This window comes from Brassica rapa, chromosome A09 (genome assembly GCF_000309985.2).
Source record: "Brassica rapa cultivar Chiifu-401-42 chromosome A09, CAAS_Brap_v3.01, whole genome shotgun sequence".
In the NCBI taxonomy this organism is placed as follows: Eukaryota; Viridiplantae; Streptophyta; class Magnoliopsida; order Brassicales; family Brassicaceae; genus Brassica; species Brassica rapa.
Window position 1 is genome coordinate 19,376,171 of NC_024803.2, and position 14,375 is coordinate 19,390,545.

Sequence of the window (14,375 nt, forward strand, 5' to 3'; positions counted from 1 at the left end):
AATATTATATACAAGAGCAAGTACTTTCTCTTGTCTCATACATTTTCATTTTCTTGTATACAAAAGGTTCGTTTCTTTTACCTGATTGGTGGAACAAAGAACAAAATCGAAAATAAATATATTTGGCTGCTGAGTTATGATAATGTGGCAAAATCAACAGAGAGACTACAAAATCAATACACAGAAGAAGTCATGATTGTAGGAGAAACAGAGCAAACTGGAACTAATGTTAACCTTTTTCTCATCAAAAGAAAGATTTTTTTTTTGTTTTTTGTGTTGTTTAGAACAAAAAGTAACGAGTTTCTCAAGTCTTTTAACTGTTACATTTATGATTTTATTGCCAATGAAAATACAAAAACCCCAAGTTAAGAGGATTTAGTAACAAGTAAAAAAGGCATTAGCCACCACTTATTGGAGGTATGATGGCTAACTCATCTCGGTGTTTAACAATGGCCGAATCAGTTGTATATTCCTCGTTCAAAGCAAGAACCACGCAGCTGCGTACCTCTTCTAACTTTGGAAACTTGATGACCAACTCGTCCATACATTTCTTTGTTGTACTACCCGATGGCATCTTCAGTGTTAGATCAGGCACACCCGTGAGCTCACGCGCTCTCGCGAATAACAATACTTTGATCTCGATTGATGAAACTTCATCGTTTACAATCTTTGAAACCTCTTTCGTAGCTGCTTGTCCTGTAACGTCCATGGCCAAAAGGGAAGATCCCGACCAAAGCACCTGACAAAAAGAAAACACACACAAGGATTAACAGTGGTTGAGTCCGAGAAGAGAAGTAGAAAGTCTCCAACTTTGATCTACGCTCCAGTTCGATTTCCACGCATCGGAGTTGCCTTAACAAGAAACCTTTCAGATACCATCGCTTTTAATTTCTGAATGTAATAAGTTCTCTGGATATAAAGAGTTACCGGGGGTTGATTAAGCGAAACCGTGAGATTCGATCGCCGGAGGCAGCGTGTCGATTTCAGCGGAATCGCAATCCGGCGGTGAGAAACCAACCACGAGGTGAGGTGATGTTGTTTGGTCAGCGCCGACAATTTTCTTTGGTTTATGTCCAACCATCAACGACCCACCCCCATGAACCACGTCATCTCAAGATGTTTAAATTACTGAACTGCCCCTCGTTCCAGAGATAGATGATGGTTTAACCTGAACTCGATCCGAATTTTTCAAGTAATATCATACTGAACAGTAAATAAAAAACAATCAAACCAAAACCGAATCGGGTTCTATCTGAATAGCTTTTTTCATTATATCTAAAAAAATCTAAACTAAGTGGAGAACCGAAGATATGTAGCAGTGGGTGGGAAGAAATTCCGAAAATCTAAACAAAATCGACCCGAAAAATATATTTGATTTAAATAAAATCTGACATAAATATACAAATGAGTCTTAAGGTATTTGATTTTGGGGTTCTACCCAAATGAATAGCCCAAAAAACAAAATTTCAAAATCAAAAAGAAAATTTTCAAAAATTTTAAAAGAAAATTTGAACCAATCCCAAATAAGTACTTAAAATACTTAAGAATGTACGTAAAATATATATTCATTACTAATTAACTCCGAGACTGGTGTAACCGCAACGGTTGCGGTTGCAGGAGTTTGCGGATGCGGGTGATTGCGGTTTTAAGCGGTTTTAAGAGATTTGTACGATTGGTACTGCGGTTAGAAATTAATGCGTTTACGGGATACTTATGACTGGTTAACCACCAAATAAAATAACGGCTAAATAATAAATTAAAAATATTTACAGTTTATATAATTATTAAAATATCAAACATCATAATATTATGATAAATATAAAAATTATATTTTTAAAATTATATTTTTAGTTTTTAAAAAATTATTGAAAATAATTTTATTTTAAAATTTATAATATAAAAAATAATATAATAGATATATTTTAGTATTTCTATTATTTCAGTTTAAAATTTTTATTTTTATTTTTATTTTTGTATTGTTTTTAGAAAAAAGAAAAAAATTTACTCTCCCGCAACCGCAAATGCTAGCAGGAATCAACTTTTGAATTTAAGAGGTTAAGAGATATTTGAAGCGGTTTAGAGCGGTTTGAGTGATTGTTGCAAAACGCCAACAACCGCTAGAAACCGCAAAAGCTGTATTTGCGAGGGGTAGCGGAGAAACCAGTCATGCCCTTTTAATGTATATTTTGATATTTGGTTAAATATTGGAGGAGGACGATGGTTTTTGTAGCTATTTCGTTGTAAAATAGGGTTTACGACAAATTAACTATGAAAGTCATTTCCTCGTTAAATGTTTGTCGTAACGTATATTTTCTCTCTAATTTGTCGTAAATTTAAAAGGAAAGCTTTCCTCGTAAAGTGGGGTAAAAAATTTCCTCGTAAAAGCCACATAAACTTTTTCCTCGTAAGAGCCACGTAAAACATTTCCAGAGGTTTGCCTCAGTAACCTTTGTTTCTATGAAAACCACGTACGCTCTTAATGGCTCGAAAGGTGCTTCCTTGAGATTCCAGAGGTCTGCCTCATCAACCTTTGTTTCTATGAAAACCGAGTATTGTTTGAGGAATGTAGATACTAACTGGGTGAAGTTGTCGATTGAGTTTTCTTCGAGGCCTGCGAACCATTCAAGGGCGGCCCCGGTGAGGTTTTCGGCAAAGAAGTGGCAGTAGCCGTCCTCTTTTTTGTCGTCGTTGAGGTGTGCTCTTGATATCGCTAGTCGAAAAGCTCGTACATGGGCTTTCGGATCTGTGTTCCCAGCGTACTCGGGAAATTTGAGTTTTCCGACATGGTGCAGCCTTACGCTGGCGATTCGGTCCGTGAATGGGGTTCTTCTTGTTTCCTCAATGACCATATCTATGCCTGGAGCAGAGCTCGTCGCCATATGCACGATGGCGTGTATTCTTTTGAGCTCGGCGTCGTTTCTTTCAATATAATAATGAAACGTTCCGGTTTCGCCCGGGGTTCCCAGGTCTTCTCTTTGAGGATCTGCATCGATAGGTCTTCGGGGGGTCATAACCGTGGGCTTACCCTATTGGGTCGCCGAATCCCGTTTGCTGGGCGGTACTCGGAGCTGATGGAGTTTGGTTCTCAAAGGTTAGGTTTCCCAAAGGCGGTATTCGGTTTATATGCTCTCCGGTTCTTTCCATATATCTGTTTTGTGATTGGATCGGGGTACCTCTTTGGGCTTGTAGTCCGGTGTCTATTTCGTCCAGCCCGCTGTAACTCAAACTTCGCTGTGGCATGCTCTAATGCGGAGGTCATTGCGAGTTATCTCCCATGTAGCATCCGGATCGGACGGTCAGGATTTTTGGAGTACTGAAGGCTCCGACGTTTTGAGAATTTAGTGTTTCTCTTAATGGATCGGGAGGCAATTGGGTTCATCTCGGGCGTTAGCTCGGTGCTCCGTGAGTTCCCGTTCAGTTTGGTCCAGTCAGTTGGCGATGGCGCTGTAGACGGCCTTTTGGTTGCGGACTTCGTCGATTAATGACAAGACCATTCCCCAAAGCTCCGGTTCGGTCTGGGGGCATGGATTGATCGTGGACTGATTATCGCTCTTGGTTCGAGGTTCCGATCGGAGAGATTTATTGCTTATGGGTCGTCCCATCGGTGCACGTTGGTCCCACGGGTAAGGTTTTGATTCTCGAGTTGGATCCGGCTGGATCGACGTTGTCGATTCTTGATGGCGTGGTTCCGATAGTTTGATTGAGATCCATAGTCGCGCTTAGGAAACTTAGATCGGTTTTTTAAGCAAAGATGTTTTTCGTTTATCTTCCCTACAATCGGCACCAAAATGTAGATCCTAAAATCTACACTAAGAATTTGATAGTGATCGAGAGTTTAATCAGGAGAAGATAAATGATGTAGGCAACGATATCTTTAGAACACAACAATATAATCAGTTTCCAGTAAGCGAAAATAGACTTTTATTGATGAATGATATCGAATACAATGTGTAAAACAAGATCGAATGTTACAACGAGATCGTAAAAAAAAGGTCTAAAGATCGATGAAAACAAGGTCGAAGTATGGGTGCATGTCTTTCTCAAGGGTTTACAACGTGTCCTTCTCCATGTATGTTCTCCTCTCTTTATAGTATGTTGCTCTCGTGACGTTCGCAACTGCTCCGCGATCTCAGCAATCGTTATGCGATCTCCGGATCTTTGAAATCTCCGTTTGGGGCTCGAGTGCTCGTTGTGGGCTTTAACTCTTCGCGGCCCATTCAGTTGATCGTGGCCCATTTGCACATTGACCGAAATTGGGTCCAACAGATGTCATCAGTTTGTTGTTTAGGTTCTTCGACTTCATTGATGTGTTCTTCTTGCAATTGTTGTTCTTCTCCATCGATTATTCGTCCACAAGGTGTAACTTTGATAACGGTAAACCAATTGATTCATGATTCTCTCATCCGAGGATATGGAAGGAACCTGGCCTGGTCTGCTTGCGAAGCTAATATGAAAGGTTCGAATTTGTTGTACCTTCGTTTACTATTGGCATCAACTACACCGAATTTGTTCAATCGAACACCTCTGTTGACGACGGGGTCGAACCATTTTTTCTTGTTTATTTTCGTCGTTAAAATTGTGTTTTCTTGTAGTGTTCATTTTTTCTTTCATTATTGTTTAATTAGTCCATAAACTAAAATACCAGTTTTAGGATCCAACAAATAAGGTTTTGTTTCTTTTAGAAACTTTCAAATTTAATTCTAAAAGCAAGAAAATAAGAAGCAACTCCTCTAAACAATTAGTGTATTAACTTTTCACTTATTCTATATGAATGATCTTAGGTTTGTGTTTCTCAATTCCTTATGTATTGGTTATTATTATCTTTGTTAATTTTTGGATACAAGTATTAGGTAATAAATAAAAACATGCATATAATGAATATATAATTCAAATAATAAGAGTTGTAAATGATATATTCTTTTATGTTTTTCTCATTTTTCTATAATTTTTTTTATCATTTATTAAATAAATAATTTTAAATCTAATGCATGTTATTTACACAAAAATAACTCTATAATTAATTTCTTTTTATAAGCACATTCTAAATTTACATTCAGATTATGAAAACGATATAGTCCCTCTGTTTCATAATAAGTGTCATTCTAACTTTTTTTTTCTTGTTACACAAAAAATGTCACTTTACAATTTCAATGTAAATTATATTTATTTTCAGTTGAAAATTAATTGCAAACTGTATTGTTTTTATAAATAATTTTATTTATCTCAAATATTATTGGTCAGAAAGATGTAATTAATAACAAGTTACATATATTTCTGTTACTTTTTGAGTCTGTGTGAAAAGTGTCAAAGTGCACTTATTCATTGAGGGAGAGAGTAATATATTTTAAACATTATAAATAGCAACTTGTGAGTTAGTCCACACAGCCGTTTCATGCGAAACAGAATTGGACATGTATATAAAAACCACAATTCGCTGTGGATCAGCCCGCCCGGTTCGTAAAAATGATCCGCTAGGCTATAGACTACTTGGCCGCGGTTTGGTCCGCATGATATCTCTAGGAGGAGACAAAGCGAATTATACCATACTTGTGACCTTACCTTTACTTAAATGCCGTGTGGAGAATCTAGCTGAAGATTTAAAGACGCAATGCATTGACACGTAGCCAATTAGAAACCTCCACGTCTTCCTTCATCCATTGAGTGGATAAAAGACACAGTTAGGGTGTTTTGATCATCGTCAGTCAACCGCTCTAAACCCAAGTTGGCTCATTTTCTTTCTCAGAAAATCAAATCTGAAATCTTCGAACTTCGATTGTTATGGAGGCAGAGTTGCTCGACTGGGAGCTTGTGCATGGCTCCGACACGGAATCAACTGATTCAACCGCATCGGAGAAGAAAACGGGGAGCTCAAATGGAATCGATGATGGTATGATTCTCTCGCATCATTTCGATCAGTTGGATGTTTGTGAATCGAGTGACGCTTGTATCAGAAACGAATTGGGGTTGAGTGGTTTTGAAGATGCGCAAGCCGAGAGCGAGGCTGTGGCTTATGTTGCGAGAGAGTGTTTGTCCGAGACAGACCATCTCCAAGTTGCTGATGGAAGAAGGCACGTTGAGAGCCAACTTGGTGTAGAAGAGGATCCGAGCAATTCAGAGGGAAACCAACTGGTTTCTGGGATTGTTCACGGTGAAGAGGAGATTGGATCTGATAGCGAAGCAGTTGAGGAAAGTGGAGGGGATGCTGTGGTTGTGAGATGTGGTGATGATAGTAGTAAAGGCAGAGAGACTGTTTGGTGGAAGATGCCTTTGGTGCTTGTCAAGTACTGTGCTTTTAGGATTGGTCCTGTCTGGTCTGTCTCCATGGCTGCAGCTGTGATGGGTTTTCTTCTCTTTGGACGCAGACTCTACAACATTAAAAACAAACCTCAAAGGATTCATCTTGAAGTTGCTTTCGACTATAAGGTGGTAACATTGAACTTGAATTGCGTTATCATTTTGCTTGGATTGATTCGTTTTAGGAGTCAGCTTTGCTCTTATCTTACGTTGATGCAAAGTAAACTTTGGTCTACCTTTAGCTGTAGAATTTCAAATTTTGGTCTACTTCACCCTCCTAGCTTGGGTTGTTTATATGGTCTGTGCAGAAGGTGTCCCAGGTGATGAGTCAGGCAGCTCGACTCAATGAAGGATTCACAGAGGTAAGAAGGGTCCCTGTGATCCGCCCTGCTCTGCCAGCTCCTGGTGCATGGCCGGTTTTGAGCCTTAGATGAGAAGCTGGATCATACAATCTTTTCATCTACCAAAAGAACAGAGATGCATGCGTGTACAGCGTCTTATCATGTTATGTACCAAAAAAGAATAGAGACACATGTCTTTGTGATGCTCCTATCATATGCTATATAATATTGCTATGCATTACCAAGTTATGCAATCAGTTTGTCAAATATACCACTTTCTTTGATCAAAACAAAAATCCATTTGAATTTCAAAGGTTGATCAAATTGCATATTGCACTAATATTCGTAATCCCCAAAAAGATTAAAAAAAAGAAAAAAGGATCCCCAAAACGAAGACTCAGCTTATTTATACACTTAACCCAACTCTGCTACCTTTCTTGATCATAAATCCTCAATTCACTTGTGATCTTTCTTGTCTCGAGTCTTAAACTTTGGTAGATTCCGGATCCGAGTCTGAAACAAGAGCAGAAACATCCACGGAAGCTTCGCTCTTGCTTCTACCACCCCTCCTCTGTCCGTCAACGTTTCTTGTGCCTTGGGAAGAATCACAAGGAGCTGCTTCATATAAAGTTACAGACTTGCCCCTGCTATGGAGATTAGCCATGACTTCCTCTTGCGCATTACCGTCCTCCTTGAGAGTCTCGAGGACTTCTACTACATGACTCATGAGGGGCCTTCCTTTAGGGTTTTGGCTTAAGCATTGGTATGCCAAATCAGCTACTTTCATCAAGGCCTTGGTGGTGTACTGCCCATCCATTCGAGGGTCTATGATCCTCAAAAGCTTTTTGTTGTGATTGAGTAGCGGTCTTGCCCACTCGACCAAGTTATGCTCCCGGCAAGGTCTGCTTTTGTCCATTGCCCTTTTCCCAAGGAGCATCTCAAGGAGAAGAACCCCAAATCCATAAACATCACTTCTCGATGTCAAATGCCCTAATGACAACAACAAATAGAGTCATTTTAAAAACAGCTATGAAAAGTGGGAATGGAAAATTAGCAAAGACAGACAGACCTGTCATAACATACTCAGGAGCAGCGTATCCGTAAGTGCCCATAACACGTGTTGACACATGCGTTTGATCTCCGCTGGGGCCATCTTTAGCTAGTCCAAAGTCAGCGAGTTTAGCATTGTAACACTGCACAAGCATTACACCTTTCAGGGGGGGGGTGGGAGCATAGACAGACAAACCGAAACAAGACTGTAGTAACTTCACTAACAATTCTAAAATCTGAAAACAAAGCAGACCTCGTCGAGCAATATGTTGGCAGTCTTGAGATCTCGATAGATGACGGAGCGTTCAGCACCATGAAGAAAGGCGAGACCCTTGGCTGCGTGTAGAGCGATCTTCACTCTTTTGGACCATGTCAAAGTGCAACCAACTCCTGCCAAGAGAAAGAAACATTTCATATTATATAAAGACTTAAATCACAAACAAACAAAGGAGGAAAACAGAAAGATACTTCGAAAGAGATGTTTCTCGAGGCTTCCCAATGACATGTATTCATAGACTAACAACCTGTGGTCATCTTCACAGCAGTAGCCAATAAGCTTGACCAAGTTGGGATGACTAAGCTGCCCTAAATAGTTAACTTCAGCCTACAACAACAAAAATCCAACACTTTGAAAAAACATAACTCTCTCTCTCTCTAGATACATAGCACAATTACACATACATACCAGCCACTCGCGATCTCCCTGAAAGCCCTCTGGATTAAGTTCCTTGATAGCAACTTTGGTGGAGTTGTAACCAGGCCGCACGGTCTCATCAACGACACCTTTGTAGACGACGCCGAAGCCACCCTCGCCGAGGATGAAATCAGGCCTGAACTGCTTGGTGGCTAACTTCATCTCCTCGTAGGTGAAGATGTCGACGTTCTCGTAACCAGGATTGGACTGCAGATCTTTGATGTTTTTCGGAGGCAAAGGCAAACCGCTTGGACTCGGTTTCCCACCCACCGACGACGACGACGACTCTTTACAATCCGTATTCATTAGATACACTGCAAAATTCAATTTGTTTTTTACAAAGGAGATCCGAATCCGACATGATAAGATTGAGATACCTGGTGCTGGTGTCTTCTTCTGAGAGGAGTTTTGGTTTTGAGAGAATTGGAACTGCCCTTGAGCGCTAAAGCAAATCCCCATGAAACTCCTAGAGATTAAAAAAGGCTATTTATTTTATTCGATTACATTCTCCATATTAAGCAAGAAATCTGAGACGGATCAAGGAGAAGAAAGGCTATTTATTTTATTCGATTACATTCTCCATATTAAGCAAGAAATCTGAGACGGATCAAGGAGAAGAAAAGCCCCGAGATGGTTTCTCGGAGTCAGGCAGAGAGAGAGAGAGAGAGATATGAAAAACAAAAAAAAAAGATAAAAGGGAGGAAGAATAATTGTAGAGAGAGAGAGAATGATCCGTTGGACAGAGAGAAGAGAGAGAGAGAAGAGAGAGAGGGTTCCCGGCCGACGGCGTGGCTCCTTAAGCCACCGTCGGTCCGGTCATGTTTTTCAAGTTTCTTTTAAACGGGGGTTTAGGTGTTTAGGTTTTTAGTTTGTGGATCTGGTTGGGTTTAGTCTCGGCGGCGCACCTTTCTACGGTGGCCGTCCGATTTTGTCCCGGGAAGTGATGGCTTTCTCAGCATCTTCTTCGCCGGTTTCTGTTTCCGGGAGTCGGTGGCTTCTTCAGCACCGAGATCGCCGGCTTTGGTTCCGGGAGGCGGTGGCTCTCTTAGCACCGCTAGCGCCGGCTAGTTTCTCGAGTTACCTCACCGCGATCTACGAATCCGACCCTCTCTTCTTCATCTGCCTCTCGTTTCTGAATCTGGTTCCGCATGCATGTATGTCGGAGATGATGAGCGATTGTAGGCGGGTTTATTCTCTATTAAATTCGTAGATCCGGTTAGTTATGAGTCTCGGTGTGCGTTGGTTGTATTCGAGTTGTGGTGGAATGGTGGGTTTGAATGGTTTCGGCTCAATTCCGATGACGGCGTAGTGTTTAGGCGTCGTATCGCGGAATCCGGAGCCGAAGGAAGAAGATAGGGAGGCGCGCGCTTCGCGCGGATCGAGCGGCGTTGCCCTAGCTAGGGTTTTCGGAATTTGGGTCTGTTGGCCCATAATGGTTGTTGTGCTTTTGTTTAATGTATTTGGGCTTTTCTAGTTGTTCCTTGTAAGGTTTGGGCTGTGCCCTTTTGGGTTGTTTAACCCCTTTAATTAATAAATTCAGATGGAAAAAAAAAAAAAAGAGAATGATCCGTTGGAATCGATGGAATTTCAGAGACTAGCCGCCAAATCAGAAGAGCCAACCCTATTAACTCTTGTTTTCTTCTTAACCAATTATATTTCTCCACGTCACCAAACAGGTCCAATGGTCGGTGTTGAGACTTCTCTATTTCGTTACGAATTTAGGATCCGGTTACACTAAACCCGACCCGGTTAAAATACTACGAAACGATACTTAGGCCCACTGTAGAATAAAGCCCGTTTAAACCAATTTTAAAGAAGAAAAACAGTGTTTCGACCAAGTCAAAGAATCCTCATCCATATGCCAAAGCGCACACACACGTGTCTTAGCTGCATATCTCACTAACATACAACATTTATAACCGTCAAAAAACTATCTCCAAATCCTCTCAGTTTCTGCTGCAACCAGGGTAGAAATACTCAATACCATTTTCCTTGATCCGGAATTGAAAATTCTGCAACTTGTTCCTCGAGCTTCCTTTTCCCGACTTGCTGCTTATCATCCCCTTGTTCACAACTGTCAGCTGTATTAGCATTACGCCAAACACAAAAGATTAGTTTCTAATGAATCCAAAGAAAAGGAGGAGGAGGGCATTGAGAGATTTACTTGGCCATGTACGTCATTTGCTAAACCTGAGGCTAAAGGCTCTGCTTTTATCACAATATCCGCAAGGCATACCATCTGTAGCAAATACGCAGGTCTCTCCATGCTCGAGTATATATCTTCGTGATTGAGAGTGACCACCGAACAATTCTGTTGGTAGAGAAAAAAAGTTATTAAGAAGGGGGTTAATAGAGTAAAGAAGAATAAAGCTTACGCTTTCAGAAGTTAAGGTGTGGCAGTAATGAAGGAAGTCCAAGACGTGATCTGAATTGCTATTGGTAGCAGCAATTTCCAGGAGAGACATGTCATCCACCATAACAGTTATGTTGCTATTAGTCACACTGCGTAGCTTTCCAACTGTTCCTTGTATCTCCCGAAATAGCTTTGCAACTCCACTCTCATTATCTGTGTTAAAAAAAAAAATTCCATTGTTCCAAATCTGATTTGCAGGGAGCAGAATCAATATGCTACTCTCTTTTTTCTTTTGAGCAACAATCAATATTTGCTTAAGTGGTCGATTTCAAAGAAGAAGTGGTGATAAAACAATCGAGATAACCAAAAGTTAGGAGCCAGATATAGAGATGTCCTAATTCTCCCTAAGGCCAAGGCACTCTCAGACATCGACAGTCCAACTAAAAGTACGAATGACTAGGAGAACACCAGTTTACCTGAGCATTTCATCATGAGCATGTCAACGAAAACCAATCGATTGTTTGTCTTTTGAGTAGCTAGATTGCATCCCTGTCAGACCAACATGGTAAGACAATGAGAAAAAAAAAGAAAAAAAGAAGGATTGTGGATGATTACGAGTTTACGCAGAACTCGATCGTAATGAGAGAAAGGGCGAGCAAAGGCGAGAAAGATAAGGGAATCAGAGGAATGAGGGGAGAGAAGACGCTTCATCATCTGGTGAAGCACAAACGAACCACTCGTCTCCACACAGTCCTCGATCAGCACTACCTTCCCTCTCAGTGGCGATGGCTCATCTAACCCTAAGGCTAGATCCAGGAGGTTCACAGATCGATCCATGGGCTCAACCAAACTGACAAGCAAGCAAGCTTGGTGTTGGTGGCAATTTGGCTGCACGCTACGCCGGAGAAAGAGATGTATGTAGCCTTGAAACGAGTGGCGAAAGTTAGGTTTCTTCTTTTTACAATGTTTTGAAAACCGGATATTGACTAGGCATTGTAGCCCAGACAATGGCCAGTTCCGGTTCAACCAGATTTTATATTTTAATATAATTTCCAAACTTAATTAACTAGATATATATATGTATAGATATAAAACTATTTTCATAAAGCTTTTTATCATTTTTAAAATCTAAAAAATTATACGAAAATAAAATAAAAACTTCAAAATTAATATAAAATATAATAAAGCAAATTTATTTAGACAGAAATTTAAAAGAAAATATTAATTTTTTTTATAGAATCTTTTTGAAATTTGCAATTCTTTTATTTTTTTTTAATTTTAATTTTGAAAGCAGTCAAGTTTTAATATCACACCTAGTCACTAGTTGTAACGAATTTGATCGAGTTTACCGATTTAATTTAAATCAGATTTTTGTCATATTTCAGAACCTGCTAGAAAAACGAGTCACGACGATCTCCGGTTTTTAAAATACTAGTTTTTGCAACTTGTAAAAGTATTTCACATTAACAAAAACAAAAAGGACCCCTAGACTTTGATTAAAGAGAAAATCGTGTAGATAACATTTTTAAAGTTTTTGTCCTTTAGTAAACTTTAAAATTATGAGTAAATTATCAAAGGTATAAAAATTAATAAATAATAAAAAATAAAAAATAAGAAAATTGAACTACTTTTTTGATATTTCTTTCTCAAAAAAATTAATTTTCAATTTTTAGTCAAAACTTAGCTTTTTCCAAAAAGATAATTTTATCAAAAGAAAAAATTCAAACCTTTTTATCAAATAAAATCTATTTTCAACTTTTTTTTCAAAAAGTTTTCTTTTCTCTATGTATCTTAAAAATATTTAGGGAAAGCTCATGAGCTTGTATACTATCTTCCTGAATAAAAAGATTTGCATTCATGAATATCTTTATAAATGTGTAAATAGAATTGGACTATCTTCTTATAAAAGGTATAACGTCGTGTGCTGATGATGATAATATTCCAAAATGGATGTCAATGAACGCAGGAAGATATACCGGAGGAGTTTGCGAAAGTAGTTGTGAATTTCATATCACGTAACGGAATCGGAGCTCATGTTGTTGAGGTCTGTTCTGTGTTGTGTTCTATGACTCACTCTCTGTTTGATGGTAAAGTCTCAATTAGACAATCCATTTATTTTGACAGATACCAGGAAATGGAAGCCTTCACAGCCCAAGACTTGAATCAGTCATCACAAGGTAGACAATGCCGTGGTCTTTCACTTGTTTTGCTTGTCAGCTTATGAATTAGAACAAGCTAGGAACTCAATTCACACTACAAATATACAGTCCGGACAAAACTAGTCTTGCTGTTCAAGTGCGATTTTAGTTTCCCTAGTTATATGTTTCTAAATATGTCTATTGGGCATCGAGAATTCAGCATGGAATGGTACATACAACTTTCGTCGTCGAAGAATCTGATTTGAAACCAAAAACTAGGCAAGTGGAATAAAATCTCCTGAATTTCGTGGTGGAGAAGATTGCCTCTTCTTCCCCATTGAAAAAATTAAAGATATACAAAGCAAGTTTATGACCACCATATACGTTGGTCTTATTTTTTATCTATGCGAAAAAAATGGAGGGTGAACAGAGGCTCCATTATAACCGAGCGTCTGTCTATGCAGTACCTTCCTTCAAATAAGCAATGAGGTCGGCACGATCTTGTGGCTTTTTCAATCCAGGAAACACCATTTTCGTCCCAGGTATGTACTGTTGTAACAAGCAAACAAAATCCACATCAAAAAGAGATCAAAATGTTCTCAGCTAAAAGAGAAACTACTAACGGAAAAAAAAAGAACTACTAATGAAGAAATGACTCGGTATTAAACAATCAACATGTTGCCTAAATCATGAACAAGCAGATGGGGTTTGTAGCAAATCAAACATTCAACAGAAGAATACTTTGGAATCCATTAAGAAAAGCATTAATCCATGAAGGAACAAGGCAAGATCTTCAATTCATTCACCAAAAAACAATGAACCTTTGCTATATAGCAATAAACAAATTAAAAAACGAGTACCTTCTTGGGGTTCAATAGGTAATCGTAGAGAGTCTTCTCCTCCCACATGACGGCCATGTTTTTGTTAGCAGCAGAGTAGGAATACCCTGGCGTTGTTCCTTATTGCCTCCCAAACAATCCGTTCAAGTTTGGTCCTGTTTCCATCCCAATGTCACATTCATAGATCCAGAGAGGAACAAACTTAAAACGATTGAGATTAAAATAGAAAAATAAAATAAAGAGAGGTGGACCGTCGGACCTTGTTTGTGACCGGCACCTTTATCGACGGTGTGGCACTGCGCACACTTGGTTCTGAATATCTTCTCTCCGGCCTTTGGGTTTCCGGGAGGTGCTTCATCGAACGACGCCATTTCTGATCGACAATATGAATAACGGTGGCCTTGAGATTTTTTGTTTTTGTTTTGTTCAATGAACCGTGAACGGTGGCTCCTTTTTTTCTCTTTTCTATGTGAAAGGGGGAGGGACTTTGTTTTAAATGAACGTTCGAGGAAGAAGAAGAGTAGGTGGCAAGCGTCGTCCCACAGGCCATACGTTTTTATGAGACCACGTGGCATTTTCTTTTGGTTCATTCTGACTTCTGAGTCGATTGACTCATTTATTCCTTTTTAGTATTTAAAAAAAGAAAAGAAATTCGCTTTTGCAATG

At 39.3% G+C, this 14,375-nt stretch overlaps 4 protein-coding genes and 1 pseudogene across 9 annotated transcripts; 1 reads left to right on the forward strand and 4 right to left on the reverse strand.

Moving 5' to 3' along the window:
* Positions 1-241: 241 nt before the first annotated feature.
* Positions 242-1,156, reverse strand: LOC103838898 (molybdopterin synthase sulfur carrier subunit). 4 transcript variants are annotated; one of them, XM_009115349.3, is made up of 3 exons: positions 928-1,069; positions 811-852; positions 242-739 (listed from the first exon to the last, which is right to left on the reverse strand). In XM_009115349.3, exon 3 carries the CDS (start codon positions 707-709, stop codon positions 398-400), a length of 312 nt encoding a protein of 103 aa, XP_009113597.1. In that variant the 5' UTR covers positions 710-739; positions 811-852; positions 928-1,069; the 3' UTR covers positions 242-397. The 4 variants fall into 4 exon arrangements, with proteins under 4 accessions (XP_009113597.1, XP_009113596.1, XP_033135206.1 ...); XM_009115348.3 differs by lacking the exon at positions 811-852 and having other exon boundaries at positions 928-1,156; XM_033279315.1 differs by lacking the exon at positions 811-852 and having other exon boundaries at positions 949-1,148.
* Positions 1,157-5,589: 4,433 nt separating this feature from the next.
* On the forward strand, positions 5,590-6,948 carry LOC103838897. Its single transcript, XM_009115347.3, has 2 exons — positions 5,590-6,423; positions 6,603-6,948. The coding sequence occupies exons 1-2, from the start codon at positions 5,779-5,781 to the stop codon at positions 6,726-6,728; spliced, it is 771 nt and encodes a 256-aa protein (XP_009113595.1). The 5' UTR covers positions 5,590-5,778; the 3' UTR covers positions 6,729-6,948.
* On the reverse strand, positions 6,890-9,113 carry LOC103838896 (probable serine/threonine-protein kinase PBL17). 3 transcript variants are annotated; one of them, XM_033279307.1, is made up of 7 exons: positions 8,757-8,990; positions 8,371-8,693; positions 8,154-8,289; positions 7,939-8,075; positions 7,705-7,828; positions 7,108-7,625; positions 6,890-7,051 (listed from the first exon to the last, which is right to left on the reverse strand). In XM_033279307.1, the coding sequence occupies exons 1-6, from the start codon at positions 8,836-8,838 to the stop codon at positions 7,120-7,122; spliced, it is 1,308 nt and encodes a 435-aa protein (XP_033135198.1). In that variant the 5' UTR covers positions 8,839-8,990; the 3' UTR covers positions 6,890-7,051; positions 7,108-7,119. The 3 variants fall into 3 exon arrangements, with proteins under 3 accessions (XP_033135198.1, XP_033135199.1, XP_009113594.1); XM_033279308.1 differs by having other exon boundaries at positions 6,915-7,625; positions 8,757-8,906; positions 8,977-9,113; XM_009115346.3 differs by having other exon boundaries at positions 6,915-7,625.
* Positions 9,114-10,160: 1,047 nt separating this feature from the next.
* On the reverse strand, positions 10,161-11,710 carry LOC103838895 (elongator complex protein 6). The gene is made up of 5 exons (XM_009115344.3): positions 11,348-11,710; positions 11,209-11,281; positions 10,755-10,945; positions 10,544-10,690; positions 10,161-10,460 (listed from the first exon to the last, which is right to left on the reverse strand). Exons 1-5 carry the CDS (start codon positions 11,567-11,569, stop codon positions 10,326-10,328), a joined length of 768 nt encoding a protein of 255 aa, XP_009113592.1. The 5' UTR covers positions 11,570-11,710; the 3' UTR covers positions 10,161-10,325.
* Positions 11,711-11,936: 226 nt separating this feature from the next.
* Positions 11,937-14,333, reverse strand: LOC103838894 (annotated as a pseudogene).
* Between the last annotated feature and the right edge of the window lie 42 nt (positions 14,334-14,375).